The 27,851-nt window shown below is 58.8% G+C and overlaps 1 protein-coding gene and 1 long non-coding RNA gene across 2 annotated transcripts in view; both read right to left on the bottom strand.

Annotated features, from left to right (window-relative positions):
* The window catches only part of Nck2 (NCK adaptor protein 2), a 105,085-nt gene that overhangs the window by 672 nt on the left and 76,562 nt on the right, over positions 1-27,851 (bottom strand). The window contains exons 3-4 of the mRNA XM_005400789.2: positions 27,519-27,759; positions 10,775-11,487 (exon numbers count right to left, since the gene is read on the bottom strand). Of these exons, the coding sequence (XP_005400846.1) occupies positions 10,775-11,487; positions 27,519-27,744 (939 nt within the window). The 5' untranslated portion in view covers positions 27,745-27,759. The remainder of the gene's footprint in view (positions 1-10,774; positions 11,488-27,518; positions 27,760-27,851) is intronic.
* On the bottom strand, positions 15,094-16,187 carry LOC102029956. Its single transcript, XR_263492.2, has 2 exons — positions 15,974-16,187; positions 15,094-15,345 (listed from the first exon to the last, which is right to left on the bottom strand). It is a non-coding gene; the product is annotated as an uncharacterized LOC102029956 (long non-coding RNA).

Genomic DNA, 27,851 nt, shown 5'->3' with positions numbered 1-27,851 from the left:
TAGGGCAGGTTAGGGCAGGTTAGGGCAGGTCAGGCAGGTTAGGACAGGTCAGGGCAGGTTAGGGTAGGTCAGGACAGGTTAGGGCAGGTCAGGGCAGGTCAGGGCAGGTCAGGACAGGTTAGGGTAGGTCAGGGCAGGTTAGGGCAGGTCAGGGCAGGTTAGGGTAGGTCAGGACAGGTTAGGGTAGGTCAGGGCAGGTCAGGGCAGGTCAGGGCAGGTTAGGGTAGGTCAGGACAGGTTAGGGTAGGTCAGGACAGGGCAGGGCAGGGCAGGGTAGGTCAGGACAGGTTAGGGCAGGGCAGGGCAGGGCAGGGCAGGGCGGGCGGCTCAGAGCCCCAGGTGACCAGGGCCCCAGGGGACAGGCCGCCCGATGAAGGGAGCGCTGTGGGGCACGCCCGGCCACATGCACGCACGCTCGCTGTCCTGCGAGGTCAGTTAGTGCACGGCGCGGCAGCCGCACTGGAATGCAGAACTCTGCTTCCCACACTTTAAACACCTCAAAGGATCCATGGTGCTCCAAATCCCGGTTCCTCCAACTCCTGCCCGAAATGAAGCCTCAAACACTTCCTGGCTCTAAGCTCCCTAAGGATAAAGGTCGGGGCAACTGGGCATATTCTCAGCGGAATTCCTAACACCCCAAGGGACCCGCAGCACAGAGCGCAGTCACCAGCTGGGAAGCGCTTCAGTGCAGCAGTGACGTGGGTGTCTGCCCTTCTCTGAGGGTATTTTAGAAATCTACCATTATTTTTATTAAATTGGCCTTTTATTTCAATTACTGAAAAACACGCAGGAAGGATACGGAGTGAAGAATGCTTTTTGTAAAAATAATTCTCTAAACAGCAACCAGCCATCTCCTGGGGAGACTGCACACGGGGCTGCCGGGCCGAGGCGAGGGTGCGGGCACCATGCACAGTACCCAGCTCTCGGGGCGCCGGTGTGTGTGGAGGGGGCTGCAAACTGCTGGGGTCCACGAGGGAGGGGCGGCTCTGCCGGACCAGAACAGGCAGGGAGGAGACTGTGTGTGTGCAGGTGTGTGTGACCGGGAGGGAGTGTGCATGTGAGAATGTATGCGTGTGTGAACGAGTGTGACTGTGTGTCTACATGTATGTGTGGCTGTGTATATATGTATCTACATGAGTGCATGTTACTGTGTATAATGCATGAGTACATACATGTGTACCTGAGTGTGTATGTATAAATGACTATGTGCATATGAGCGCCTGTGTGCAAACATGAGTGTGTGCATGTTTGGACACGCGCATGTGCCTGTAGAGGAGTGTGTGTGGTGTGCATGAGCGTCTGTGTGTGCACTGGTGGTGGTGGAGTCGGGCAAGGCCCAGAAGCCTCGGCAGCTTAGACTGAGTGGTGGTGCAGGGTGCACAGGCCCGGAGAGGACAGGGAGCCAGGGCCGCCCTCCAGGGTCACTGTGGCCGCGTCCCCGTCCCACTGCTGGACACAGCATTATGGGCTGCCCTGTCCTCCTTGGCTGGCTGTGCCCTCAGGCTCCGGGGGCACAGTGCCCTACACAAGCCTTGCCAGCTTCTCTGGCTCGGGGCCCAGGCAGCCTGCAGGGTGCAGCTCCGGCAGCACCTGTGGAGACCCTGGGCCTGATGGTTGTCTGCATCCCTGGGGACCCAGCTGCTTGCCCCCTTCGGTGTCCCTCCTGCAGGACCCCCAGGGCCACCCGAGCATCGGAGAAGGGGCACAAGTCTGCAACGCAAGGGTGGTAGTCGGGGGTGCGGCCTGGAGACTCCCCTGCACAGGGCCACAGCTGCCTGTGGGAAGAGATGGTGGACACAGTGTTGCCCTTCACGTGCACATCTCTCTGCCCAGAACAGGCCAAGTTCAAGCAGTCCCGGGAGCGCAAAGCCAGGGCTGAGTGCCGGGCGCGGCCTCGGGAGCACAGGGAGACACTTCCGGAGGAGGCTGCGGCGCCCTTCTGGCCGCAGGCCACAGAGCCTAGGAATCCAGGCTGCGCGGGTGGGAGATGGAGCCTGACTCCTCAGAGGGTCACAGAGCTCACCGGAGCCTGAGAACCGGCCCACACGCAGGTCACAGCAGCTTGCACCACAGGGTGATCTCCAGACCCCACGCAGCCGGAAACCTCGGCGCCTGGACACCCGCCCCGCATGCAGGAGAAAGCGTCGTCACAAGCTAAATCCAGTGACAGAGAGACAGTGACCACGCCTTTAGAGAGCAGTTCTAGTCACAGACTGTAAGGGGAGCTAAGCACACCCATGGACCCCCTCTCTTCCGGAGTTCATGCCTTCAGTTCCGCTCCAAGGAGGCCCTGCACCCGCCCTGTGGTACAGGAACGGCCCGCATCACAGTCCATGCCTTCCGGGGTCGCTTTTAGTGCAAGGCGAGTAATGTGGACACAAACAGGCGACCCGACCGTCCGATAACCTGGGCGGCTACTAAGCGAGTCACAGGCCGGGGACAGCGTGGGCCTTCACCCCACCACTCAGAGCAGGGAGCCATTAAACCTGTTGAGTGCTGGAGTTTTCTACTTGGTATTTTTAGAGTATGGGTAACTGAAGCCGAGGAAAGGCAAGCTGAGAATCGGGGGCCACGACGTTCCACGCAGCGCAGCCTGGCGCTCTCAGTGGCCAGCTGTGAACGGTGACCACCTTCACAGGACCGCTAGGGGCGGACACGGCCTTGTCCACGTGGCCATCCACATGTGGCTCTGAATGGAAGCCAAGGACTCAGGTACTACCCAGTGGGTATTTCCCTCAGGCAAAGCCGGGCATCCGGTCATGGTCCTGTGCCCACGTCCCTGTCCTGCCGGACCACAAGGGTCACCATGCCAAACACACTGTGTGCAGCGGTCTATACAGAGCACAGCCGCTCCCCCTCCCAACCTCCGAGTTTCCTTAGCTTTTACTTCAGACTTGCGTTCCATGCCATTAGCACCGTGGAAGTCTGTTTCATGCTGGGAGGGGAGCCCTGGGCACAGGAGGAGCTGATCTTACCCTGCAGCTCAGCTAGAGCCGGGGCAGTGGTGTGAGGAGCACCTGAATCAACCACAGTTAAAGCAGCCTCTTGTTTAGGGAGGCAGAGCAGGAGCGGGGGTGGTCAATACATAAGTCACCCGGTGTTAATTAAGCCCGATGATCAGCAGATGACTTTCCCAACAGGGAGACTGGCACTTCAAATAGCATCGCGGTGCGTGCATACGTGCATTACGGCAGCCACGCTGGCAGGCAGGAAGGGCAGTTTTTAATTTCATGGGCTCCTGAGCAGAAACCTTAAAGTTAAGGATGCAGAACAAAGTTGGCCAAGTAGGAGTACTGAAAGTCTCGGTGTTTAACTCACACAGAGCTGACTTTCCCCAGGAAACCTGAATGGAAACGAGCCTCACCCTGCATACACCGGCAGGTGCTAGGGCTGAGTGTCCCTTAGCCGAGATGCTGGGGACCAGAGTGTTTCAGGCTTGGGATTTGTTTTGAATATTTGCAATATGAGATATTTGGAGGACAGGACCCGTTTTATACCGGGGATCCATTTATGTCTCATACACACTTACACACACAGCCTGCGGCTGTCATTTCACACCATATTTTAAATGATTTTTGCATGAGGCAGAGTGTCACAGGGTGGAACTTCCTCATGCCGCACTCAAGATTTCAGCCTTTGAAGCATTTCCGATTTGGGGCCGGGTGCCTAACGTGCGCCACCAGATGCCCTCACCGTGGTGTGCAGAGAGGGGGCCAGGGCTCTCCAAGCGCGCGTCCCAGCCCTGCTGAACTGGGAAGTGGCCCTGGCAAGGCACGGCTCCCTGGCAAGGCACGGCTCCCTGCCAGCCCACCTTCAGCTTGGTCTGTTTCCCTGAGTGTCCTTCGGGGAACGCTGGCGCAGACTGAGACTGAAGCACACTCGGGCACAACACTGGCCGAGTGGGAGCCACCCGAGAAGATGGCCACGTGACTTACTGGCAAAGCAGCCCGGGGCCTGAGTGTGTCGCAGACGCTCCCTGCAGGGAAATTCAGAGGGACAGCTGGGACACACTGCAGAGTGCTGCTGCTGAGGTCTCCTCCCTTCACACGGAGCGGCCCTGGTCTGCTGGGTACTCAGTCCAGACGGCGACACCCATCCTATGTATGAACATCTCGTGCTGGCGAGGAGGGTGACGGAGCCCTGCGAGTGCTGCGGGGCACGTGAGCCAGTGCGGCTGCTGTTCCACTTCCGGGCCGACACCCAAAGGAGACGGAAGCAGGACTTGCATTTGGTGCCCATGTTCACAGCAGCATTGTTCTCCACGGTCATTCCACCCAGATGTCCACCCACGGAGGAAGCACAGAGAAGATGTGATGTTGCCAAAGAACGACTATCAGGCAGCCTTGAAGAGGGAGGAGAATCAACTCCCTACACACGGCCGGACTCCGCAGACACGATGCGCACGAACAGACGTCACCGGAGGACAGTCCTGTCTGGCTCCGCTTACTTGAGGTCCTGGGGAGCTGAACTCGCAGGTACGGAGCAGGACGGGGTCTCCGCTGGAGAGGAGAGGGAGTCTGGGTGGGGCTGCTTCCCCAGCACTGGGACGGTGCTCACTGTGCTTAGCGCAGTGCTACGTTTGACGGTAGTATGTTTGATCACAGGGAAGTATTTCAAGGGTTTGTGCGGCGCTGCAGGAGTTGCGGAACTCCAGCGGGAACGCGTGGAGAGCCATGCTGCTGCCGCCCCAGGTGCGGCCCATGGGGGTGGCCTTGGGAGGAGCACTCGTCAGTCAGCGCCGGCGCCAGGTGTCTGGGACCAGGGACCCCTGCAGAACAGCAGCCCCTTCTCCAGGGAGCCCTCCCTCTTCTCTGCCCTTCAAAAATGGCCGTGTGCCTCCAGGCGTGGCAGGGTGCCCCTGTCATCCCAGCGCTCTAGGAGGCCGAGGCGAGAGGATCCCAGGTTCTAGTACAGCTTGGAGAACTCAGTAAGACTGTCTCAAAATGAGAAGTAAAAATAGGTCTGGGAATGGAGTGCAGTGCAAAGTCCTCGGTTCAACTCCCAGCACAACCAAACACACAAAAGTAACTACAGCAGCACCGTCTGATGCCAATGTCCGGGTATCTCTGGATCAGGTGACACCAGTCCTTTGGAGACCACCTGTGGGGCAAGCTCTTTCCTACCACACACCTTGGGGCCAAGACGTAAGCATTTCTTGTGACTTTCTCCTGCGAATGGCCAAAGGACCGTTCCACAGTGCCCCGTCCAGGGAGATGAGCATGACCACCGCCCAGGGACCAGCTAGCTGGTGAGAAATGCGCTTCCAGCGGCCAGCTGGGCCACAGGCACACTTCCTGTGAGGGTGACTCGAGGGCGGGGTGGCCCTGCGTCCTCCCTGAGCTGTCTGAGAAATCCGTCCCTTCCACCTGCCCGTCACACACAGGAGACACTGCCTAGCAAGGCTGTGCCTGGCCCGCAGCTCCGCACCCTCCCTCCCCTCTGCACTCCGGTTTTGAAGAATACAGATCGAAGGGGCCGGCAGCTCTTCCTCCCTCCACCCCACTGCTAACTGAATCTCAGTCGGAGGCCGGGGCAAGCCTGACTCCGCCTTCTGCAGGCGCGGGGAAGGCCTGACCTGTGCCGCAGACGCTCGCGGCTGCCGCGCGGCTGAGAGGGGCGCAAGCAAGGCCCACGAGTCCTCGGGCTCAGCGCGCGTCAGCTGCACGGGCCACCCCAGGCTTAGGCGATGGGATCTTACTTGACCCAGGTCTTTCTCTTCTACTGCACCTTTAAATATTTCAGAGAAAAATATTTCTAATGTGCACTATCAATTTTATATGAGTTCCACAGAAATTAGAGATAATGGCCTGAGGGATTTTAAGGAAACTCTTTCAGAGTATTTTTCCCTTCAGTTTGGGAAGTCACTCTTTGGTTTCAGTTGGACGTGGATGACCGACCCTTCTCTCGCCCGTGGCAGTGGCGGCGAGGACCTGTGGGGGCCACGTGTGCAGCCCACACCAACATAGCAGGGTCGCTCGGCTGACGTCGGGTGAGCAGTGGAGGGAGCGGCCTGCAGCGTGGCAGGCGCCCGGGCAGACCACTGATGCCCACGCGTGGGGCATGGACTGCGGGCCGTCAGTGACGTGAGACGAGGTCGATGGTGACCGTGACCGTGACCAAGCCCAGAGCTGCACACAGCCCGGAGCAGCTCCCGGCCACCCTCCCACCCAGCGGGCAAGAAGTCTGGCAGTTTCAGGCCACAGCTTGCACCCCATTCCGCTTTCTCTGTGTGCCACATGCCCGCCCCCCAAAAGAGGTAAAAACGCCCGCACTCCACAGGCCGGGTGTCCTTCCTGGGAAATACAGAAACCTCCAATTTTGGGAGATTTGGACCCCGTAATGAGGCATCTTGGAGACGGGGCCCAAATCTAAACACAGGACTCAATCGGGCTGGGGTCCTGCGTCCCGTGCGCCCCCTGACACATAGCCTGGGTCAGGCGGCTCGTGCTGTCCGTGACTGAGGCACAGGCCTGTGAGGTGGGTTAGAGCGCTCACTGTGACGTCCTGCTGCGGCTCTGAAAGCTCCAGGTTTTACAGCATTTGGGACTGGGGGCAGGGGTGCTCGACTGGCATTTATTTTCTTTCACACAGGATGTGGTAGAGGTGAAACTCGCTCCAAACCTTTTTGGAGTATGGAACGGCTTTCGGGCTGAGTCTAACATTCCTCAGTGTTCAGTGTCTCAAGAGGCTGGTTCTCCTGGCGGATGTTACAGACACCTCTGGTCCCAGGTGAGAGGGTGACACAACCCACCGAGGCCAGGGATGTGAGTGGCTGGCGCGTCCCAGCCTCCAGGGAAGGACATGTCCTCAGGGTGCCCTGGCTGTGGGAAGAACCAGCTGCAAGCAGACCTCGGCATCCTCCTCCCAGACAGCAGCGTGGCCTGTGGCCACTCACTGCAGTTGTGAAGACAGAGAAGCCACGGCCTGGGCACAGCTGGGAAGCAGGTGCTGAGCATGGAGCAGTTCCAGAAGAGTCCACACCACCTGAGCTCAGAGAGCCGCGACGAGTAGTTCAAACCACTACACAAAGCCGGCCCAAGGCTGCCGCTTGGCACCAGGCGCAGCACACAGAAGAGGAAGACAGGGCACCGTGACCCGCTCTGCCTCTTCCCGGAGGCCAGGCACGTGGAGACCACAGGGCTTGGCCGCCACGGGACCCGCTGAGCTCCAGCCCAGCACAAGGAGCACAGCTGCCAGTTTACGCTCAAACAGTAAAACTGTTTAGCAGAAAGCCAAGAGACGAATTCAAGGCAACAGAAGCAAAGACTTCTGTGTGAAATTAAACTTCAGGGCAGGGCCCTAATTTTCATGTTTAAGCATTTTTTACAGCTCCTGGGGATGCAGTACTGTGCAGAAGCAGTGTTTTAATAACTGCTATAAAATGCATGAAACCATTATGAATGCATAATACATGCGCGAGACCGGTCGCAAAGTCGTCAAAGGAATGTGCTGCCGATGCACATTCTGGGCCCCTACGGGAACGCTGCGGGTGGGCGGGGCCCCCAAGCCTCGTTTTCACAAGGCCCAAGGGGATTCAGGGCGAACTGCAGTGCGACCCCCAAAAGGGACTGATGGAACTGTAGTTAGAGGAGATTTTCATAAGAAATTTTATAATTAAAAAAAAACTACCGAGCAACTCTTCTAATTCTTTTGTTTCCTGGCCAGGAAATATGAACAGATTAAAAGTAAAAAGAGGCACAATGCACACATCGACCTTTTGTGAGGCCAATACATAATGCATTAAGTTTTCCTTAGCAGGGCAGTTTTTCTCTATCAAAGCAAGTGCGAGCTCTGACGAAAGCGTGCTGCTCCACGTGCTAGTGAGCTGTGTAGGAGGGAAGCCTCCGCCTCGCTGAGACCCAGCCTCTCAGGGGTGAACAACCCCCGGGACCTCTGGCACACTAGCTGTCAGCCCCCGTCAGCCCCCGTCGGGCTCCTGACTGACCTCCTGCCCCGCCTCTGTGCGGGCGAGGGGTGTGGCCACATCCTGAGAAAGCGAAGCGCTGGCATCTTGCACAGCCGGGCAGAAATCAAGTTGGGTTTCCTAAAGAGCCCCGTGTCCCTGGGGATGCGCACTAAGGCCCGGTGAGTGCAGAGGCAGGCGGGCCCCAGCTCCTGGGCCGGGCAGGGCTGGGCAGGCTGGGCAGGGCTGGCTCCCAGCTGCAGGGCCGAGAGTGAGACTCGAGGGAGGATAAGAAACAGCACCAGCCCTTCCAGCTGAAGAGGAGAAACGACACCTGGAGACAGCACGGGAGAAGGAGGCGAGCCTGTCTGTCTTCTCCCAAGGAGCCCAACGGGCGTCTGAGGGACACCTGGGGCGGATGGTCAGTCCCCTCAAAGGCCAGGCTTGCTAGCACTCAGAGATGGGTTTGCTTTTAGTCTTCAAAGGAGAAAACTAGCAAGCCTTTTAAAATGCAAAATACACCAGCCAGACGAGGGGGTGCAGCCTCCACTCCCAGCAGCGGGGAGGCTGAGGCACTCCACTCCCGGCACTCAGCAAGCTGGAGAGCAGCCTGGGCAGCTTAGAGACTTAGCTTGTCTCAGAATAAAAAGTAAAAAAGGGCTGGGGATGCAGCTCAGTGTCTGGGTCCGGGTTCAGTCCCGAGTGCTGCACTCAGGGAAGAGTCTTGCTCACTTACATCTCAGGTGCCGGGACGCTTCTGAGTGACACACATCGTGAAGGTGGGGCCCCAGACTGCTGTGCTGGCTCAGAACCAGGCTGCCTGTCGTCCCCTCCTCCACAGGATGCCGGGCCCCGTGACAACAAGAAAGTGGTACGAAGACCCAGCCTCTGCGTCCTGCGGGGAGGCTGAGCCACCCAGAGAGGTCTGCCCCGCTGCACACAGTGGTATCAGGATTGACCACAAACCCGAGGGTTCTCGGGGCCTGGTGGCGGCCGTGAAAGCCAGGCTATGCCCCAAGTGATCCCAAACAAAAAGGAAAAGAGATGGGGCAGGGGCAGCGGAAGCCGGGAAAAGCACTAAGTGAGGGACATGTCCACCTGTCCGTCAGGTGACACCTTGGAACTGGGAGGGTTAGGACCCAGCTCTGGGAGGGTTAGGACCTAGGCTGTTCAGGCCTAGAGCCCTGCGGGAGGCCAGCAGGACAGGTCACCCAGAGTGGGGCCTCAGGAGCCGCTGACCACACTCATGCCACCGTGTGGGGCCCGAGAGTCCCAGCGAGGCATAGCCCCAGCCCTGCGTTCCAACTCGGCACACAGCCACCCTGTCCCCATACCGTGTCCGACTTCGGCTTCTAAGTTAAAACAGAATGCCAAGGACCTAGAAAGGATCCATGAAAGTGGTTAAACACAAGCAACTGGCACTGCTGTCATCCAGAGAAAGTGAGTCTAATACAAGACAAGCAGCGCAGTCCGCTCACATTCTGAGTTGGAACCGGGACAGGAACCCATCCCTGTGCAAAAGGACTTGGTCCTGGGCTCAGACAGCGACGAGCCCCGCAGTGTCCCACAGAGAGGTGACGCTGCTCCTGCACCCTCTCCAGGGCCCCGCCCCCACGCCCCACACAGACACCAGGAACGGGCTGAGGTGCTACCCCTCCTGGGCTCGCCCGATCCCTGTCTTCACACATAGCCTCTTTGCACTCGGCACCTTTAACCAGGCTTGTGCGCCAGACTGGGAGTTGGGGCAGAGCACCTGACCCTGCTGCTGGCTCTGCGGTGCTTTTTCAGTGTGCCACTCAGGAGAAGCACCCCCAGTTCCCTGCTGGCCCCGACATGCTCTGAGTGCACCGGGCACCGTGTGACGTCGCGTGAGGCCTGCTCTGTGGCATGTCCCACCAGCCACGACCAACCCTTTGGCTCCACAAGCGGCCTTGGCCTTCCACCTTCAGAAGCGTCACCTCCTGGCGCCTGCCAAGACATCACGGTGCGCTGGACCTGACAGCCGAGGGTCCACTCACTACCCGACAACGGCGAGGTCAGACCCAGCCCCGACTGCCTGAGCACCTCCTCCCTGTCACAGGTCCTGCGCGGGCACAGCACCCGTGGCACAGCTGGTGTGGGGCGATGTGGCTGGGCACACACACACACACGCACGCACCCCACCTTCTGCCTTTGAGAAGTGGAAGCAGGCCTGTGAGCGACAGTGACACTGGACCCTGCACGTATAACTCTAGTTTGGGATCTCACTACACAGCAGGCAGCTTTGGGGACAGCTGAGTATCCCCGGGGGCGGGGGCTCACAGAACAGGCCTGGCTGCCCAGAAGGGTCAGAGCTGGGCTGTGTGGTCCCGCCCACAGCAGTGATGACCTTGGGACTGGATGGCTACAGAGAGAGACAGAGCACGGCCAGAGGCTGTGGCCCTCGCACGCAGGCGGGGAAGCAGCGAAGCCCAGGGCCTCTCCCTGCGGGAAGAGGATGCCTGGGGCCCGGGACAGAACACTCACTTTACCCTCCTATCCCCAAAAAGCAGGTAGCGACAGGGTCGGGTGCTCACGACCCTAAGCGCAGAGGCAAGCAGAGTCACAGACCTCTCCCAAGTGGTACTGAGTGGGCTTAATGTCAGCCCCAGATGCCCCTCCTACTTGTGGCACACTTCCACCACCTGGCCAGGCGGCCCCAGGACTCACCCTTCAATGGGGCTTGGCAGTGCCCAGACCCCCAGACGCCCGAGCTGTAGCTGGTGGGGGGCCCAGCGAGCACCGTGTTCCTGTGGGCACTGGCAACGTGGGGAACTGTTCCCGAGCTGTTCTGTGACACGGGTAACCACGTCACAGACCACAGGGCCGCTGTGTGTGGCCGGCTGCACTTACCGAGGACTCGCTGTCCCTGACCAGGAAGTCGCCCTCTACGCCCCGCTCGTTGAGCGCGCACTCGGCCTGGTGGCGCGTCACGCTGCCGTAGTACCACTCTCGGCCCGCGAAGCGCCCGCTGGCTGAGGGCCCAGAGAAGCCGGGCTGTGGGGCGGGCACAGGGTGTGGGGCCGGCCCGTCGCTCAGCACCACCACGTAGTTCTTGGGGACCAGGCCCACCTGGCCCCGCGCGTTCTTGCACTTCCACCACTCGGGGTCGTTCTCCGGCTTCTCGATGACCTCCATGGTCTCGCCCTTGTCGAAGTTGAGCTCCTCCTCGGTGGCCGAGCTGAACGGGTACAGCGTCTGCACCACGTGCAGCGTGCCCCGCGCCAGGCTCAGGCCAGGGGCCCTGCGCGGCCCGGGCACCCCGGGGGGCTCGGCAGCGGCTGCGTCCACCTCCTCCAGCACGTAGTTGGACGGGAACCAGCCCACCTGCCCGTTGGAGCTGCCCCGCCACCAGCCGTCACTGCACTTCTCCATGACAGTGACGCGCGAGCCCTTCACCAGGGACAGCTCGTCCTCACGCTCGGCCGCGTAGGCGAACTTCACCAAGGCTGGGATGCTGAGGTCGTAGATGCGGTCGGCTGCGCCGTTGGCCGGGAACTCGGCCTCCGTGCTGGGTGTCGGGGACGCATCCCGAGCGCTGGGCTTCCTGCGCGTCCTGCCGAGGCCTGTGGGGAGACAGCGGGCTCAGTGTGGGCAGTGGGCTGGGACGAAGCACCACCCGGAGGCTGCCTGGGGCAGCAGCGAAGCTACTCGGGGAGAGGCCAAGCTGGCCACTCCTCCACCCAGGACACCAGGTGCAAGAACCGTGGAGAGTCAGGGAAGCATCACCAGCGTTAGAGACGGCCTGAGGTCCCTCGGATAGGAAAGTCAGGTTTGTGGTGAGGAAAGTTCAAGTGTTTAAGACTTTATGACAGTGAGACACCACTGCCACGAATCCCCGCAAAAGGCCGCTCTGTCTTCACACACACTCAGTCCACCGTTCTTGCCTCTCTCTGCAGCAGCGCTGGAGTCCTCCTACACGTCTGTACCAGGTCTGATCAGAAACTCGGTGAATGCTGCTGTCCAGTGCAGGCCACAGAAAGGCAGGCTCTGAGGAACAGGGCGCCATGTCCTCCTCGCCTCACCAGGTCTGCACTGTGCCACGGCCGGCTCTCCCCAAAGTCAAAACGACCATGGGAGGGTTTTTGAATCGATTCACGACTTTAAGGCAGCCAGGACAGTGCCAGTATGGACACTCAGGAAAGAGGACCCCAGAGCTGCTGCAGAAAGTGCGAGGACGGTGGGACGGGTGCGTTCGATGAGAGGACAGTGTTCGGAGGGGATTCGTGGCAGGGTCTTCTACTGTGATACACCTTTCAAATTTGAACACCTGCCTTGGAGAAAGGCATCCAGGTGCTCTGCGCCCTTGCTCTGGGCTCAGGTGGGCAGAATGAGGCAGCAGAGCCGTGGCCTGGAGAGGTGGGGTCTCCACAGCAGCAGCAGGGTAGCGTCCGTGGGTGTCCTTCTCCCTCCAAAACGACACTAAAGACTCTCGGGTGCCTTACCTCTCTCTCCTGCTATGCCCAAACCGGAGGGGACAGCTGCTCCTCCCAGCCCCTCTGGCGTCCACTGCCTTGCTGCAAGCGCAGGGGGAAGCGCTGAGGCGGCAAGGAGGCGATCCTTGCCCCGGCAGGTCACACAGCCAGGTCTGAGGTGGCAGCTGGGACGGGTGCCCAGTGCAGTGTGTGTGCGGGGTGAGCTAGGGTCCCCCATACAGTGGCTTCCACTGCCTCGTCACGGACTGCGGATTGGACCCACTCGCAGAAAGGCAAGATTTCATGTTAAACACTGAAACTTCCACCGAGAGCTCTGCTCCGTATGAAAACAGGAAATGCTAAGCCTTATAGCTCAGCCTTCCACACGGTGTCCAATGCAAAGCAGCTGTAGCCATGGCGAGACCACCGAGGCAGCACCATAATCAGGGCTGATGTCCAGGTGGACGGCCCTAATTCGAAAACCCGAAGCCTGAAATGCTCCCCGATCTGAAGACTTTTCAGTGCCTATGCAGCCACAGACACGTGTCTGACCTGGAGTCTCCGGCAAAACCCCGGAGCTGCGAGCACCAAGGCTAGCTGTGTTCAGGCCACTTGCCGGTGTGTACAAAGCAGCAATGCATTTAATGTTCAGAGCTGGGATCCGTCTCCAAGACCCTTATCCCGTGCACATAAACGTTCCACAGCCAAAGTCAACCTAAATTCCAACACCTGTGGCCCACACAGTGCAGATATGGGCTCTTTTCTCATTATTATTTGTTTGTAGTATTGGGGATGGAACCCAGGGCATCCACACTGAGCTCCATGCCCAGCTCCCCGCCCTAACCCCTTTAAGTGCTGAGCTGGGCCTCACTAAGTTACTACATTGCCCAACCTGGGTTTGAACCTTGCAATCCAATTTTCTTGCCTCAGCCTACCCCCAGAGTCCTGGGATTACCGACATGTGGCACCATGCCTGGGTCAGAGACTCTGAAACTTTTGCCCAGAAGGCAGGGGAGCCTGGAGCCACTAGGCGGGTGACAGACCTTCTGCAGGTCAGCACTGTCTAGTCAGCCAGGACCTGGGTACACGGCTTTTAGGGAGTTAAGGATGCTGCAGAGGACACCTAGAAATGTTAGTTGTGGGCCTCGTCAGGAGTGTGGGCCGTGACGCACCTAGAGTCCCACGGGCGGGGCTTGTCACTCATCAGGACTCGGAGGACACACAGTCTGGGCCCTGCACAGAGGCTGCCACCCCTGCAGGACTGGCCCGCGACTGCGCCACACTGCTGACCCTTCCCACAACCCACGTGAGCTCACTCACTGAGCCAGAGTCCCCATGGAATCCTGGAACCACTCGAAGCTTCTTGGGCAGTGAGACGGGCGCAGCCCCAGAGCAGCCCCGGCCGGGAGCGCCCGGCCCTCTGCACACAGAGCCCCAGGGCAAGACCACCCTGCCCGGCACTGACAGCAAGGCCAGCCCGCACAGAGCCGTGAGCACACTGACTGAAGTCTCTGTCCGAGCCCCGCCACGGAGTACCACGGCCTTGCAGCCACAGACAGCTGCTCCCCCAGCTGCACGGGACCCAGCGGTTTCCTTCTGAGCCCCTCCCTGGCCTGTGAGCGTGCCTCTCCTCCGTGTGCTCTGGGCTTAGCCTGTGCATCTGTGTCCGATCCCTTCTGCCTCTGCAGCACTGGGCATTGAGCCCAGGGCCTGGGGCATGCCAGGCAGGGTACCCAGCCCCAACCCGGAATTCTTATAGAACACCCGTCGTGCTGGGCAGGGCCTGCCTTGAGGACCTCGCTTGAACTCTCACTGCTGAAGGCTGCAAATCCACGCAGTCACGTCCTGCAGTGGATACGGGGTCAGGGACAGCTCAGGCCTCTCACATTTACCTTCATGAGGCGATGGTGCCGGGCTGGGCTGGGCTCAAAGTGGGGCGCTCGCCTAGCATGTGGGAGGCCACTGACTCACCCCAGCACCCAGAGTCATGGGGTTCACGGCCAGATGGAACCTCGAGGTCCGTGTGTCCACCCCATCCCAGCTGCTGTATCGGTCACCACGGGGTGGGCGGACTCTGAAGCCCAGGAATTTCTTTTCCCGCCCGGAGGTCAGGCACCCAGGTCCTGGCTCTCAGCAGATGGCTGCTCGCTATGTCCCTTGGTAGGCGGGAAGGGGTCTCCGTGGGCCACTGTTCAAGGTCACTCAACCTCCACCCCTGCAGGCTCGGGGTCTCAGGACCCAGGTTGCCATCTGCTCGTGCTGCTGCGTGCACACAGAGGTGGGGCATAGCGGCCCGGCCAGGGGTTTTCAGTGCAGCCCTGGGTCCCTGCATGTAGCCCAGGGGGCTGCAGCTGGGGAGACAGAGGTCCACTGACCCTGGGCTTCCTCCCCAGGGCCCCTGGCAGTGGTGATGCTGTGCTCTGCTCAGGGCCTGGGTGAGGCGGTGACAGTCTCCGCAGGGCACCGGTCCAGCTGTCCCTGGCCAGGCGGCAGCCAGGCTGAGGGCACAGATGCAGCCCTTCTGAGCCACCCCAGGCGGCCCCGGTGTGCAGCCCCAGGGGACTCAGCCAAGGTCCCTGAGAGTCAGCTTGCTGTTGTCACGTGAAGCACCAGCCACAAAGCGGGCAACCAAGTCGTCGCGCTTAATGAGAAAATAGTGTGCGCTTGTTCTGTGAGCAGACAGATGGCACCGTGTTCAGTGGCAAATGGCCGAGCTGGATTTAACGGTAAACCATACTTTTTGCACTTCTGTGACGATTTTTTGGCATCGGGCTATTAGATCCCTGATCTCGAATTACACTTTTATTGATGATAATAAGCACATTTAAACTTTCCTGAAAAAATTTACATACATTAAAGATGAGTTCTAATAAAAGCTTGGCTATGTCATACATTATTAATGCTAGTAATTTTAAAGTCAAAATCTTCGATACTCTCCTCTTGAGATGAAGGGATGTTAGAACAGACGCCTTTAAAACATGCTCCGGCTGTCATCTTCCAGCTGGAGTTCTGGAGATTTAAGACAAAACGTCAAATCTGATAGTTCCGAAATCTACTCAAGCAGAGTCACTTAGCCAGTGCTCTTAAGTTTTAGGAGCTCCACAGCAAAATCATGTAAATTTTTTATTACTAATCAGATCCATAACATAAACCAGATTCAGCCAGAAAACCTCCTTACACTTAAAACGCCATTATTTACGCTAAGTTACTATCAGTGAGTCTGAGGTTCTAGTGGTAAAGTCAACTAAAAACAGTAAAGGCTTTTATTGTCCAACGCCCAGGGCCTGGCAAGACCAGGCTCAGCAAGCAAAGCTCACTCCCCTGCAGGGCTGAGCCTCACTGCTGATGCTTTTCAGGTCACCTCGGCTGACTTGATTTGTGCCTCGTTTTTCAGGTAAGATCAGCTTGCAGTGGTTCACAGAGGGCCTATGTGCAAAGACTTCTTAAAATACTAGCACAGGTAAAAAGATGAAATTCAAATTTACTAAGCCTAAGGACTTGGGATCAGGTGACCTTGGAAAATTAACACAGTGCACTCTGAGGTCGCTACCTCACCAGTGCCCTTTATCCCACCCGTCTCCTCGAGGTACCCCAAAGCTTCCCACACTTGCTGGGCCCGGGGGGACCTGGGGCTCACCCTGCGGGGTGAGGACACCCTGGGACAGGCTGCAGTCACGGGAAACACTGTCCCTTGGAGGATGGGCCAGGAGACGCCAGCAGCACCAGGACCTGCAGAGTCTGCCTGAAGAATGAGGAGCAGAGTTGGCCAGAAGTCCGGACGGACAAAGAGACAGGCAGACAGGCAGGCAGGCAGACAGACAGAGAGATAGGCAGACAGACAGGCACACAGTCAAACTGGCAGGCAGTCAAACAGGCAGACAGACAGGCAGGCAAACAGATAGATAGGCAGACAGGCAGGCAGACAGGGAGACAAAGAGACAGGCGAACAGACAGGCAGGCAGACAGACAGGCGGGGCCCACAGCTGGAGCAGAGACCTGGACCCACCATACTCTCAGGAATGTGAGCCAGCTTTCAACGTCCATTGGTTTTACTTTAGCTCCCTGTGAGCTGACCTGCTATCACATCAGTGAAGAGCCTGAGGAATTACCCTCAGCCAGCTGCTCTCCTGCCCTCTACCTCCTCAAATGTGCCAGCTGCCGGTGCACGGCTAGAGTTCATTTAAAGACGTGTTTGTGTTACGACTGGTACACGCACCGCATCATGAAGGGCTCCACACAAGTTCCCTGGTCCAGGGAGATGGAGCCACAGGATGGGAAAGAGGGCAGTGACTGAGAGGGCCAGGACCAAAGGCACAGGCTGGCTGGACGCTGCTGTCACGCGCCACATCCTCCTCCGTGGAGGATGCACCAGGAGTGGCCCAGCCATGCCGCTGTGGGGCCACAGGCCCCACCTGAGCCCAACACCGCCTGGGTTCCTGGTCCCCGTGTCTGGGACTCTGAACCCGAATTCTCATCCCCGCTAACAAGGAAGCCCATTCCGTGTGAGAGACAAGTAACCCGAACACATTTCAACCTCAAAACAAACAGTGGCTGGAAGTAGAGGATTTTCTCACCAATATGAAAGCCAAATGCTAACACAGGCGCCAGTAAAAAGAACTGAAAAGCTCTTTTCATTATAATTGTTAATGAAAGATACATACATAGTGTCTCTCCATATCTAGACCCAATCTAGGAGCTCAAGTGGTTGGTTCTGAAGGTGAGAAGGGGGGTGACAGGAAGTGTTGATCTGCTCAATGGCTCGGCACACACCGCCCGGCAGCTGACATGGGACAGAGCCAGACAAGAGCTGCGAGCGCCACGCGGCTGGTGAGGCCCAGAGGAGCCACACTTGGGCCGACCTCTCAGAGGTCTCCATCGGCCTCACTCCAGACGCAGGAATCGTACGGCATCTCTTCCATCCAGCTGTCATCACTGGGATGCGGGGTACGGGTGACACTCGGGGGGCTGTGACGAAGGCCCGGCAGCCGCAGAAAGCAAAGGACCAGCACAAAGGAGGGCACCTGGCGAGCGCCCAGGGCCAGCGGGCACTGTGTTTGCAGCTGGTGTTGAATCCTCAGACCTTGGGGCTGTGGACAGCAGATCAGGCGAGCAGGAACCTGCCTTTTCCCTAAATGCTCCCAGCGCAAGGGGGCCATGACATGGAGTACGGAGTCCCGGAGGGCTCAGCCAGCCACCTGAGCTCTGGACGGGGAGGCCAAGGCACCCTGCTGCCTGCTGGGTGCTTCCTGCTGCCTGCTGGGGAGGGGCTCTCGGCAGTGCCCAGGGCCCAGCCTCACAGCCTGTGGCGACACTGCCCGCCGAGGGCTCGAGGGTCTGCTCCTGGTATTGCTGTGAAACGGCATGGGCCTGCTGGATGCCGGGCAGAGGTCCTGGCCCTGCGACTTCCAGGGCCCGTTCGGGACTTGCCAGACGGCACAGAGGACACGGTGAGCGGAGCGGCTTCTACCCGGAGGGCACCAACGAAGATCCACCAGGGCCGGGGTCCTCTGGGCACCACAAGGCCAGTTTTGTCACTGGTGTATTTTTCTTAGCTCACTGGACCCAGGGACACTGGACAGCCAGGCCCCCTGCTGGGTGTGCTACTGGCTTCAGAAAACAACACATCACCCGTGTTAGTTCTGGGCTTCAGCCTAGGGCCTCATGCATGTTTGCTCTGCTCCCGGGCTCCACCCCTGCTCTTCCTGTTTTATTTTGAGGCAGGGTTTCACGAAGTTGCCCCGGCTGACCTCGAACACATCACCCTCTGCCAATCAGAGGCTCGTTCAATGTGAAATAGCAGCAGGACAAGAGCTGCGGTTCCATCCCTAGTTCATGCTCCGATCACAAAGAGTTGTACACCTCAGAAGTCTGCCAGTCAACTGCTGTGTCCAGTGGCTGAGGCCCACAGACACCACGCCGGAGGGTGTGCAGAATCTGGGAACGGAGAAGCAGAGGCAGCTTGGAGGGACGCTGGACACAAGGCGACACCGAGGACATGCCGGTCGATGTGCAGAACACCCTGGCCACCTGCACCGCCCACGGAGCCCTGGCCACCTGCCTCTGCAGATGGGGCAGGGGAGGTGGCCCCAGCAGCCGGCACCAAGTCCCCACAAGGGCCCGCCCCACCTCTCGCCGGCTGCTAGGAGCACATGCCAGCCAAGGGAGAGCAAGGAACCTGTCAGACGCATGTCCAGAACCTAAGCAGGGTGGGGCGGGGCGGAAGCACAGTCAGGAATACCCAAGAAGCGTTCGCACTGATCGCAGCCATTTGCAGCTCCCGGTCCTCTGCTCCAAAGCAGGAGGGACTCTTGAGTTCTTAGAAAGTGCAGCGGAGCGAGAGGGAAGCCGCACCCAGAGGCGGGTCGGTCCTGGGAATGGAGTCAGTTGTCTTCTGGGTTCCAGGTTTGCTCCAAAACCCAGGGCTGCTCAAGCCCTTCCATAACACGGCGTTCCACTGCAGAAGAGCCCTGCACACCCTCCGGGCCTGTACCTCATCTCAGGTGACTTGTAGCGCCTGACCTGCTTTAGCACTGTGTGAGCCCCCTGGGAACAGCGACAGAAGAGAGCCCTTGCACGCTCAGCACAGACACGGTCACCTCCCGGAGATCTTCCCGCGGCACGTGGTCGGTGGTGCCCACAGGGCCACGCTGCGGACGCCGGTGCCAATGTCCTGGATCCAGTGTCTGTCCTTTGCCAGCATGTGACCAAGTCACTCAGCCCGGCGGACACAGCTGCTGGGTGTGCATCCACGAGAGCTCCACGTTGCTCCCTGCAGCTCTCTAAGGCATGCCCCCCCTACTTCTCACGGCTCTCCTGACGTCGCCCCCCTCCCTGGCAATCTTTGCAAAACAGTCTGTCTCTATTTTCTAATTATCCTCCCACTAATCTGCTGTGAGTTGTTTTACATTTTGGGTTCTGAATACTTGCAAGCATGTGACATACCGAAAGAAATCAGATTTATCTCGGGAGGCTGGCACGTGGCCACCGTTGGAGGTTCCACAGTGTTTGGGCAGGTACATGACAGCCGCTTCCACGGGGGCTCACCGGAGACACAGGCGCCGTGAGTTCCAAAGAAGGGTGTGTTCTGTTGAGTTCACGCTCACACACGGCAGGCCTTCAGCATACAGAAGTGAGTCGAAGGTACTGTCGGTAACCGCGGGAACCCAGAGTCCCCGTGTACGTGTGGTGAGGAGACAGCGAACCATTCGCTAGGGAAGCTGAACTTTTAAAATAAAACTGAGATTTTTTGGGTTTATTTTTTCAGTATTGGGGCTAAATCCAGGGCCTTCACACTGAACTACACCCCCAGCCTCTTTTTATTTTTTATTTTGAGGCAGTATCTTGCTGAAGTTGCCTCTGGGATTGAATCTGCAATCCTCCTGCCTCAGCATTTCCAAGCGCTGGGATGACAGGTATGCAGAACTGTAGCCAGCTTGATTTTTCTCTGAAGTTAGGTAAAAACTTTTAAAGGAGGAGGGTTTCACCTCAACTGTTTGCTGACTCAGTTCAGAAACATGTTTCCGTGACATTCACAATGACTGACAGGAGTGCTCGGGCTCCCAAAGAACATTCTACACAGAAGAAGCATGGTCTCCTAAGGCAAATGTACCACCAAGCATCTGCTCCCCTTTCTGCACGATTTGTAGTGTAAACAAACACTTGAGGACCCAGAGACTGCCCAAGAGCTGGAGTACATACACCGAAAACAGTTCAGTGACTCCCACCAGTTCGAGGACCAGAGCCCAACCCTCTCTGACTGTGTGGTGACCACAGTCCTGAGAGTGCCGGAAGTCACCGTGGAACTGGACCTTGCTCTCTGCCCCAGGCACAGGCAGACCCGGCCTGATAACCTCACAGGGGCACTGCCTTCCCGCGCTTGTCCACGAATTCCATTTTTAGAGTATGCGCCTGCCCCTAAGCCTAGGGGCAAGGGATCGATCCCCTTACGAATGCCCAGGCATTGCAGTTCAAATGCCGAGGAATACTTGTTTGCAGAAACCTGTCGAGCAAAGAAAGCACGCAGGGATCTCACGGTGGCTGAAGGAGGACACATGGCTCCTGGACAGACACGTGTGCCCGGCCAGACGCTGCCAGCACACAAGCCCGCCCGAGCGGAGCAGGTAGGCCCCAGACACCCAGCCTGGGTGCCCTTGAGGACCGCCTCCTGCTCCCCGCTGGCTGGTGACTAGCACGCGAGGCCCCTGTTCACCAGAATGTCAGGGGCACAGCGGGGGAAGCAGCGGGAGCAGCCGTGCGGGTGGGGGCTGGGGAGCCGCCGAGCTCGCCCACGACAGCAGCACGCGCAGGGCCCACACAGGCAGGGGTTCCCTGTCCCTCCCCTGACCCGAGTCCCCAGGGCCCGAGACAGAACAGAGACAACAGCGGAGACTGAAGCCAGGCCCTGTCACTGCACCAGAGTGCGGACTTTCTCACACGGAAACCGGCTCCTGCGGCGTCCCTCTCAGGGATCCAGCGAGGACCGAGATGCAGGTGGCCCCGGTGCAGAGTCCAGCACAAATTAGGCACCCAGGGGAGAGCGAACGCCACGCCCTTCCCTGGGAAGCTCGTGTGCCGCAGGTCAGCTGGGCCTTCCTTGGCTCTCCTTGGCTTCCAGATGGGGCCAGGTATAAGCAAACAGCAGACTGGACAGGCTCTGCAGGGCCTGGAGGTCAGTGAGGAGCAGGGACGTCCCCACTGTGTGCCAGAGATGCGGGGAGAACCGCGGAAAGGAGCCCAGGTCTGGCAGAGGGGAGCCGTTCCCAGGAAGACCCCCCGTCACTCCCTCTGGGTCCAGTCGCAGCAGATACTGGGTGAGATGCTCCAGGCTCTGTGGGACTGCCTCACCCTGGGGGCACCACGGGCCCTGTGGCACTGTCGCCACCCCGCGGCCCCGTCCTCCGGCTGAGGAGGACTCTGCCCACCTCAGGGGTGTCCAAGTTTCCACACAGGGAGAAGTCACCCTCTCTGGCTGCTTGACATGAAGCTGCCACCACCATGTCCATCTCCCTGGTGACTTGTATTTCCCGAAGAAGGACATTTACCCAACCAGGGCCATCACCAAGCAATCCTCCAACTCCGTCCAAGTGCGGCTTGGTGGGCCGTAGCCTGGATTCTGAAAGGAGGAGCTTTGCGGCGGTGTAGTCCAACCTCCCAGGCGCCTAAGCTGGGACGGGGCCACCTGAGACACACAGGGGCCGACCCTGAATTCGTCCCATTGCTTCCCCACCTGGGTGGGCCACACAGGCACACACTGGCTGAGGTCTCTCCTTGGAAGCTAGTGACACCACCCAGCCAGGCCCGGGGTCGCCTACTTTTATATACACAGCGATGACTTCATAAACCCGTGACCCACGTAACGAGAAGTATTTCACCTACCCTACTTACCTGCGCCTTTCAAACAAGATCCAACGCCCTGCTCAGCACCTCTAGCGGTGCAGGGCCGCTCCCCCAGCCCCCCGCCCTGAACCCTTCCCACAGGGAATTCTGGTGTCTTTACAGTTGACGGGGAAGCGTATTAGGGGCAAGCTGCTGGGTGGAGCGCAGTGCCTGCTGTCCCGACCCCCCTGTCATGCAGGTTGGCACTGCAGGTGTTCAGTGACTGAGCATAGAACGACCTCTCTTGCCCTGTCCTGCAGCCAGGCACCCCGGCTCCTGCCCACCACTTCTCACAGCCAGTGCACTCCATCAAAACAACTGCAGGTCAATCCGATCTTAGGACAAAGCACCGCGTCAGACTCCAGCGCCTGGAGGAAGCAGCCTTCGTGGGAAGCAGGTGCCTTCACAAAGACACCCGATGGCACCCAGAGCACACGGCTTTAGGTCTGCAGTTCTATCGGGAAGGACGGCATCGGAACTCCAGGTGTGGCCCACGGTGCCCACAGTGGGCACCCTCCCGAGAGGCGGTCACAACCCCGCCCTGCAGCCACAGTTCCCTTCGCATGGACACAAAGGAAGTCTGCACACGCATGTGGGCCTAGCCTGGCACAGCAGGGAGACCCAGTCTGAAAACTCTTTAAAAGGGCCGGGCATGTGGCTCATTGTGGAGGCCCTGGGTTCCATCGCCAGGAACTGCAAAATAAACTAGGAAATCAGAGTGCGGTGCTCGAACTGAGCACTCCAGGAGTGCTGTGAGACCGCTGCTCCACGAGCCAGGCTCGGGCCGCGCTGCGGCTTGTGGTAAGAGACGGCGCAGCGCGCACAAAAAGCGATGACCCAAACAAACAGATGCACCAGGCAGGTGCTTTTTACACAGACGGGGAATTCATTTATTCGTCCCCCAGACTCCAAAGTCAGACTTGATAAAGGAGTCATTGCAACTCGAACCAAGGGGTTTCTCCTCTCTAAGGAGAGCTGTGTGGGCCCGACCTCCGGGGGCTCACTGTGAAGTGGCCGAGGGTCTCCTGTGTCCCCCGCTGCTGTCCCCGCCTGCCTGCGGGGTCTGCACCCGGCGGGGCCCTCTCAGTCACTGCTCACGGCCCTTCTTTGGGGCTCACTGACCGCCCTGTTCCTCCACAGTGCAGTGAAGGAGCCCTGGGGACCCCACTGGAGGCCGCCCTGAGTGGACACTCGGCAGCAGCCGAGGGGAAACGTGGCCGTCAGGCTGGTCACAAAAAGTGGCTGCATGTGGCTGTGGCAGCGCCGCCCGCCCTCTGCATGGACGCAGTGCCTGGCGCCTGGCTCCCTTGCCTGAACCGTGAACCTAGGCAGTGCCAAGCCACGCCCCATCTGCCATCCACCAGGCCTCGCGGGTCCCTGGAATGGCACAGGCTACACAAGCTGCCGCCAGGGCTCTGTGCTCCGCGTGTGACCTCCAGGGATCCGCCTTAAGTGCCTCTGGGCTTTACACGAGGAACCAGATGGTGGTACTCTCTTGCACCTTCCTCCGGTCAGTGATCAGCAGGGTGGCCTGAGGACCACGTCAGTTTCACCTGTGTGAGCCCCTGTCCGTGTCCCAAAGCGCAGCCGACACCGCGCCCAGGGGTCTTATGGAGCGCTCGTGCTGGGAGCCTGGCCTCCGCCTCTCTGAGCCCCCGCTGTCACCACGGCAGGCATGCTGGCCTACGTCTGGCTGGCCTCGGGGCAGTGACACCAAACAGATGCAGGCGGCCACCAAGGGCAAGGGCTTGCGGCTGGAGACTCCAAAGGCGCAGGGAGCCACGGACACAGGTGTCCGGGAACAGAGGCCCGAGGGAGGCTGCTGGGCTACCCTGAGCAGACCCTGCCTCTCCGGGGAACTTAAGTCAGCACCCCCAAGTGAGCCCCTGGAAAGAGGACCAGACTCAGGGCAGTGATGGCAGCTCGGTATCAGAGCGGCACGGAAAGCCGGAGAGAAACCTTTGAGGGACACTTTCAGTGGGGGCGCTGCCCCCACTGGGCCCTCTCAGTCCCTGGCCGCAGTCCTTCCTTGGGGCTCCTTGCCACCATTCCTCCACGGTGCAGCAAAGGGGCCCAAGGGACCCCACCCGGAGTCCGCCCTGAGTGGACACTCAGCAAAAGCAGAGGAAACTGACCTCTGAGGACTTCCAATGGCTCCACACCACCCCGCAGGGTTTAGACAGCGAGCCCAGCACCAAGGCCAGGGCCAAGGCCGCCTGGCAGCCCAGGGCTCTCCTCACGGAGCCGAGCCCTTCAGTATCAAGTGGACTCTGCCAGCCAGCGGAAGCAGCTCTTGACCTGCACCTTGGCACCTGCGGGAGAGTGCGCGGAGCCACTCACGAAAGTGAGTTAAAAAGGGGGAGGCCCAGAGAGCGGCTGCTGCCCCCTTGTGAACACACAAACGCACACTGTTCTACTCAATTGCAAATAAAGGAAAGAACATCAATATTTCCACTGGAAGCAGAGCTTCTTGTTACGGCACGGCTTTCTTCAGGTTGCTCTAACAAAGCCCTGTCTGTGACAGAATCAAGTTCGCCTATGAGCCCGAGAGCCCAAGAGGGCGTGGGGGCTGCATAGCTCACACGTAGCTCACAGTTTACACCGATCGACCTGGAGAACTCGGTGCCACTTGACCCCAACCCGCCACCTGCCGGGGAAATTCTGCACGAACCTCCGAGTCAGGACATCCGCAGTTTCCATCCCAGCAAGATCGTCTGCTCCACTGATGAGGATGCAGACAGCCACAAATGCTTTGGCTCCAACCTTGTAGGAAAGCGAACACCAGGCAGTCTGTGTGTGGGGGGAGGGGCTCCGCGGCCGCTTTGCCCTCCTCCCAGGCCAGCAGCTCTGCAGGGAGCCATGCTGTTGGGAAGAAGTCCACCCTCAAGGCTCCTTTGCACTGGGGGTACTGGCCCTGGGGCAGGACAGGACTTCAAAGAGGGCTCGGAAGCCGGGAGAACAAGGTCCCTCCATCTAATAAACAGCAAGCCTCCAGGTGAGCCCAATACACACATCAAGGCCAGAAGATTAAACCAGAAGCCTCTTCTCCCTGATGATGGGGTACAAGTCCCCAGACCACGGGGCTGCGGCTGCTGACTGCTCCTAGTAGGAGGGGGCAGTCAGCATGAGGGAGGCTCTGCACACAGCCTCATCGCTGGCTTTTCAGGACCCGCAGCTCAGGACCCCTGCTGGCGAGGGACCCCAGGTGACCTGAGCAGGAGCCGCAGGGACTCTTACCCCAGGACAGGGTGAGCTGAGCTCAGCCCCGAGGGCAAGCGGAGGTGAGGACGTTGAGGAAATGCAAAAGCTTCATGCTATTTAAGGAAGAGCTTTCTAACAATCTGCCTTCTCCAAAAATGGAATTGGCTGACTGGAGAAGCCTGAGGGCTCCATTCCAGAAGAGCTGGGTGGCATCTGTCAGCCTGGTCCAGGGCAAGCTGGCGGGCTCAGCGAGACCCTCAGGGCCTGGGCACCTCTCGCTGGTCACTGTCAGGAAAACCCCAGCATGTGCGTGTGAGCACGGCACAGTCTCACTGGGCGGCCCTGTCTTTCCCCTTCCAAGACACTGAAGAAAAACAAGTCATCAAAGGAGTTTTGAGGTAGCCCAGAGAACTGGCCCTGCCTTAGTCTACCGCCTACCAATTTACCAGAACCCTGAAAATCTTAAAAAATTCTTAAAAAGAGAAAGAATGAGAAGGGACAAAGGAATGAAAAAAATAAGTCAGCGATGTTAGGTACATCGGTGGAGGCTGAAGTTGGACAAAATGAAAGATCACACTCTAGAAAACCTTAGTGTGTGTATATCCAGGTGCCTTCATTTCTTCGACAGTTAGTTACGCACCAGAAGCGTAAGACGCGAGTGTCTCCTTCAAGTGACATGCTTCTGCAAAGAATGAAAACTGAGGAGAAACAAAGACAGCGTTTCTAGGAGAAGAGCCAGACAGCGAGGAAAGCCGGAACTTTCAGGCTGGCCCGAGAGCCGCGCCTCCCACAAAGCCCTGCGTCACACTTCTCCCGCTGGAGCAGGAGGAAAACCCCACTTGCACCTTGAGGACGCCGCCAACGAATGGAGGCCGGAGCTGACTAGCAGCAGAGTTCAGACTAAAAACTGAAGCTGCAGAGAGAGATGCACACCGTGCGATGCCCGCCGCGTCTTCTGAACGGTATTCCCAGGTGCCCCTCACCCTCCTGCCTGAAATGAAGCACATCCTTGTGTTAGAAATAACAACAGAAACCGCGGAATTGTAGCACTGATGCTAACGCAGACTTGCCACCAATGTGAGTGATAGGTACCCGGGCAGAGTCGGCCTAAACAACCTCGCCTCGCACAGGGAGGGAGGGAGTCCCCTTCGCATGAGCCCTGAGGTGGCAGGGCCTAACTCTGCGGCCATGTTTACATGAGGGCAGAGGTCAGAGGATGGCCCACAAGGATTCCGGTCAGAGCTGGAACCCCACTGTCAGGCACTCGGGGGACAGAGGTGCAGCCCTACTGCGGTGATCAGGGGCCTCTGAGCCGGAACGGGATTAGACAAGGGAATAGGTCAGGAACCCCCAGGATTGAATGCTGGTAGCTTCACAAGGACAGAGACCAGGAGACGTGTGCACACGCATGCACACACGCTATCTCTTGCACCCAGGTGAGGCTCTGTGCCCGTAAGCAGCCATCACCAGAAGTGGCCTCTCGACCCCAGACCACGACTCAGCCAAACTAAACTTTTCTTCTTTAGAAAGTGGCCTCACCCCAGGGTTTCTTTTCTTTTCTTTTTTTTGTCTTTTTGAGACAGGGTCTCCCTATGCCGTTCAGGCTGGCCTTGAGTTCTCTTTGTAGCTCAGGCTGGTCTTGAACTTGCAGCGATCCTCCTGCCTCAGCCTCCTGAGTGCTGGGATTACAGGCGTGGGCCACCACGCCCCAGGATTTCAATGCGGTGACACAGAGTGGACTGAGACATCAGGGAAGCACAGAGGCACATGGGAGAGCCATTGTTAGGGTTGATACACTGTGTCCACTTGGGGAGTCTGGAGGTTTGGCTAAGTGACTCAGCAGGAAGCCAGGGTGCTTACTTTGTATACATCCTGAGCCTGTGGAAGAGGAGGGCATGGAGATTATGTGAGAGCTACACGCCCCTTAGGTGGGGGTAGCCTGTTTACAATGTAAGGGAGGGAAAGAGGATGCCTGCTGGGATTCCTATCCTTTTGCTCTGGCTGCTTTGTTGTTCAGCTGCCATTCCCCCCTTTGCTCTTGTTGCTTTGCTACCTTCTGCCTCGGAGCCAGCCAAGTATGGACTGAAACCTCCACAAACTGTAAGCGAAATAAAGCTTTCCTTCCTTCATTTTGGGCATTGGGTGTTTTGTCTTAGCAAGGAGAGAAAAGTAACCAAGACAGCCATGCAAGGCGGTGTCTGCTGGGGCCCCCACGGCTGCCCTTGACGTCACGGACCTGGGTGCCCCAGCCACCAGCGTAACCAGAGTGCCTGGGCCGTGGCGTGGAACACTGTCATCTCGGGGAACAGGCCCTGGGCTCCTCCGTGCCACAGGCTGCTTGAGTGCGTTTTGTGAGGGAGGAAGCACTTGGTGGAAGGACAGAGGCAGAGCTGTGGACACTCAGAGGCGGCCACTCCACGTCAGGGTCCTCGGCGTCGTAACGAGAGGAGCGGGCACAGGCGCGGGGTCCCAGCAGACGCAGGGTGCTGCCAGTCCCCGTCTTGCCCTCTCACCCCTCGCACAGCGCTTAAAGCGGACTGGGAGCAAATGCAGACACCTGGGCGGATGCCCCCCACCCCCTGCCCCAAGGCCGCGCGGCGACTCACCCAGCGTGTCCTTGAGGTTCTTCACCAGCGAGCCCTTCTTCAGGCTGTTCTTGCGCTCCACGTAGTTGGACGGCACGTAGCCTGTCCTGTTGGCCGCGTTCCGCACCCGCCACCACGTCTTGGAGTCATCCAGCAGCCACAGGCGCTCGTTCTTCTTGATGTCCAGTTCCTGGTCCTGCTGGGCGGTGTAGTCCCACTTGGCTATGACGATGGCTTCCTCTGTCATCTTTCATTGAGTCCTCTGCCAGCGAAACATTTGGAGACACTCATTAGAGGCCGCCTGACCACCTCAGCCTTGAGCAGCACAAAGCACGCGGCAGTGACAGCTCCTGG

Source organism: Chinchilla lanigera, unplaced genomic scaffold, assembly GCF_000276665.1.
Source record: "Chinchilla lanigera isolate Chin_1 unplaced genomic scaffold, ChiLan1.0 scaffold00069, whole genome shotgun sequence".
Lineage (NCBI taxonomy): Eukaryota > Metazoa > Chordata > Mammalia > Rodentia > Chinchillidae > Chinchilla > Chinchilla lanigera.
Note: the sequence above shows the minus strand (reverse complement) of the source record. Positions and strands in the feature narration are given on the sequence as shown.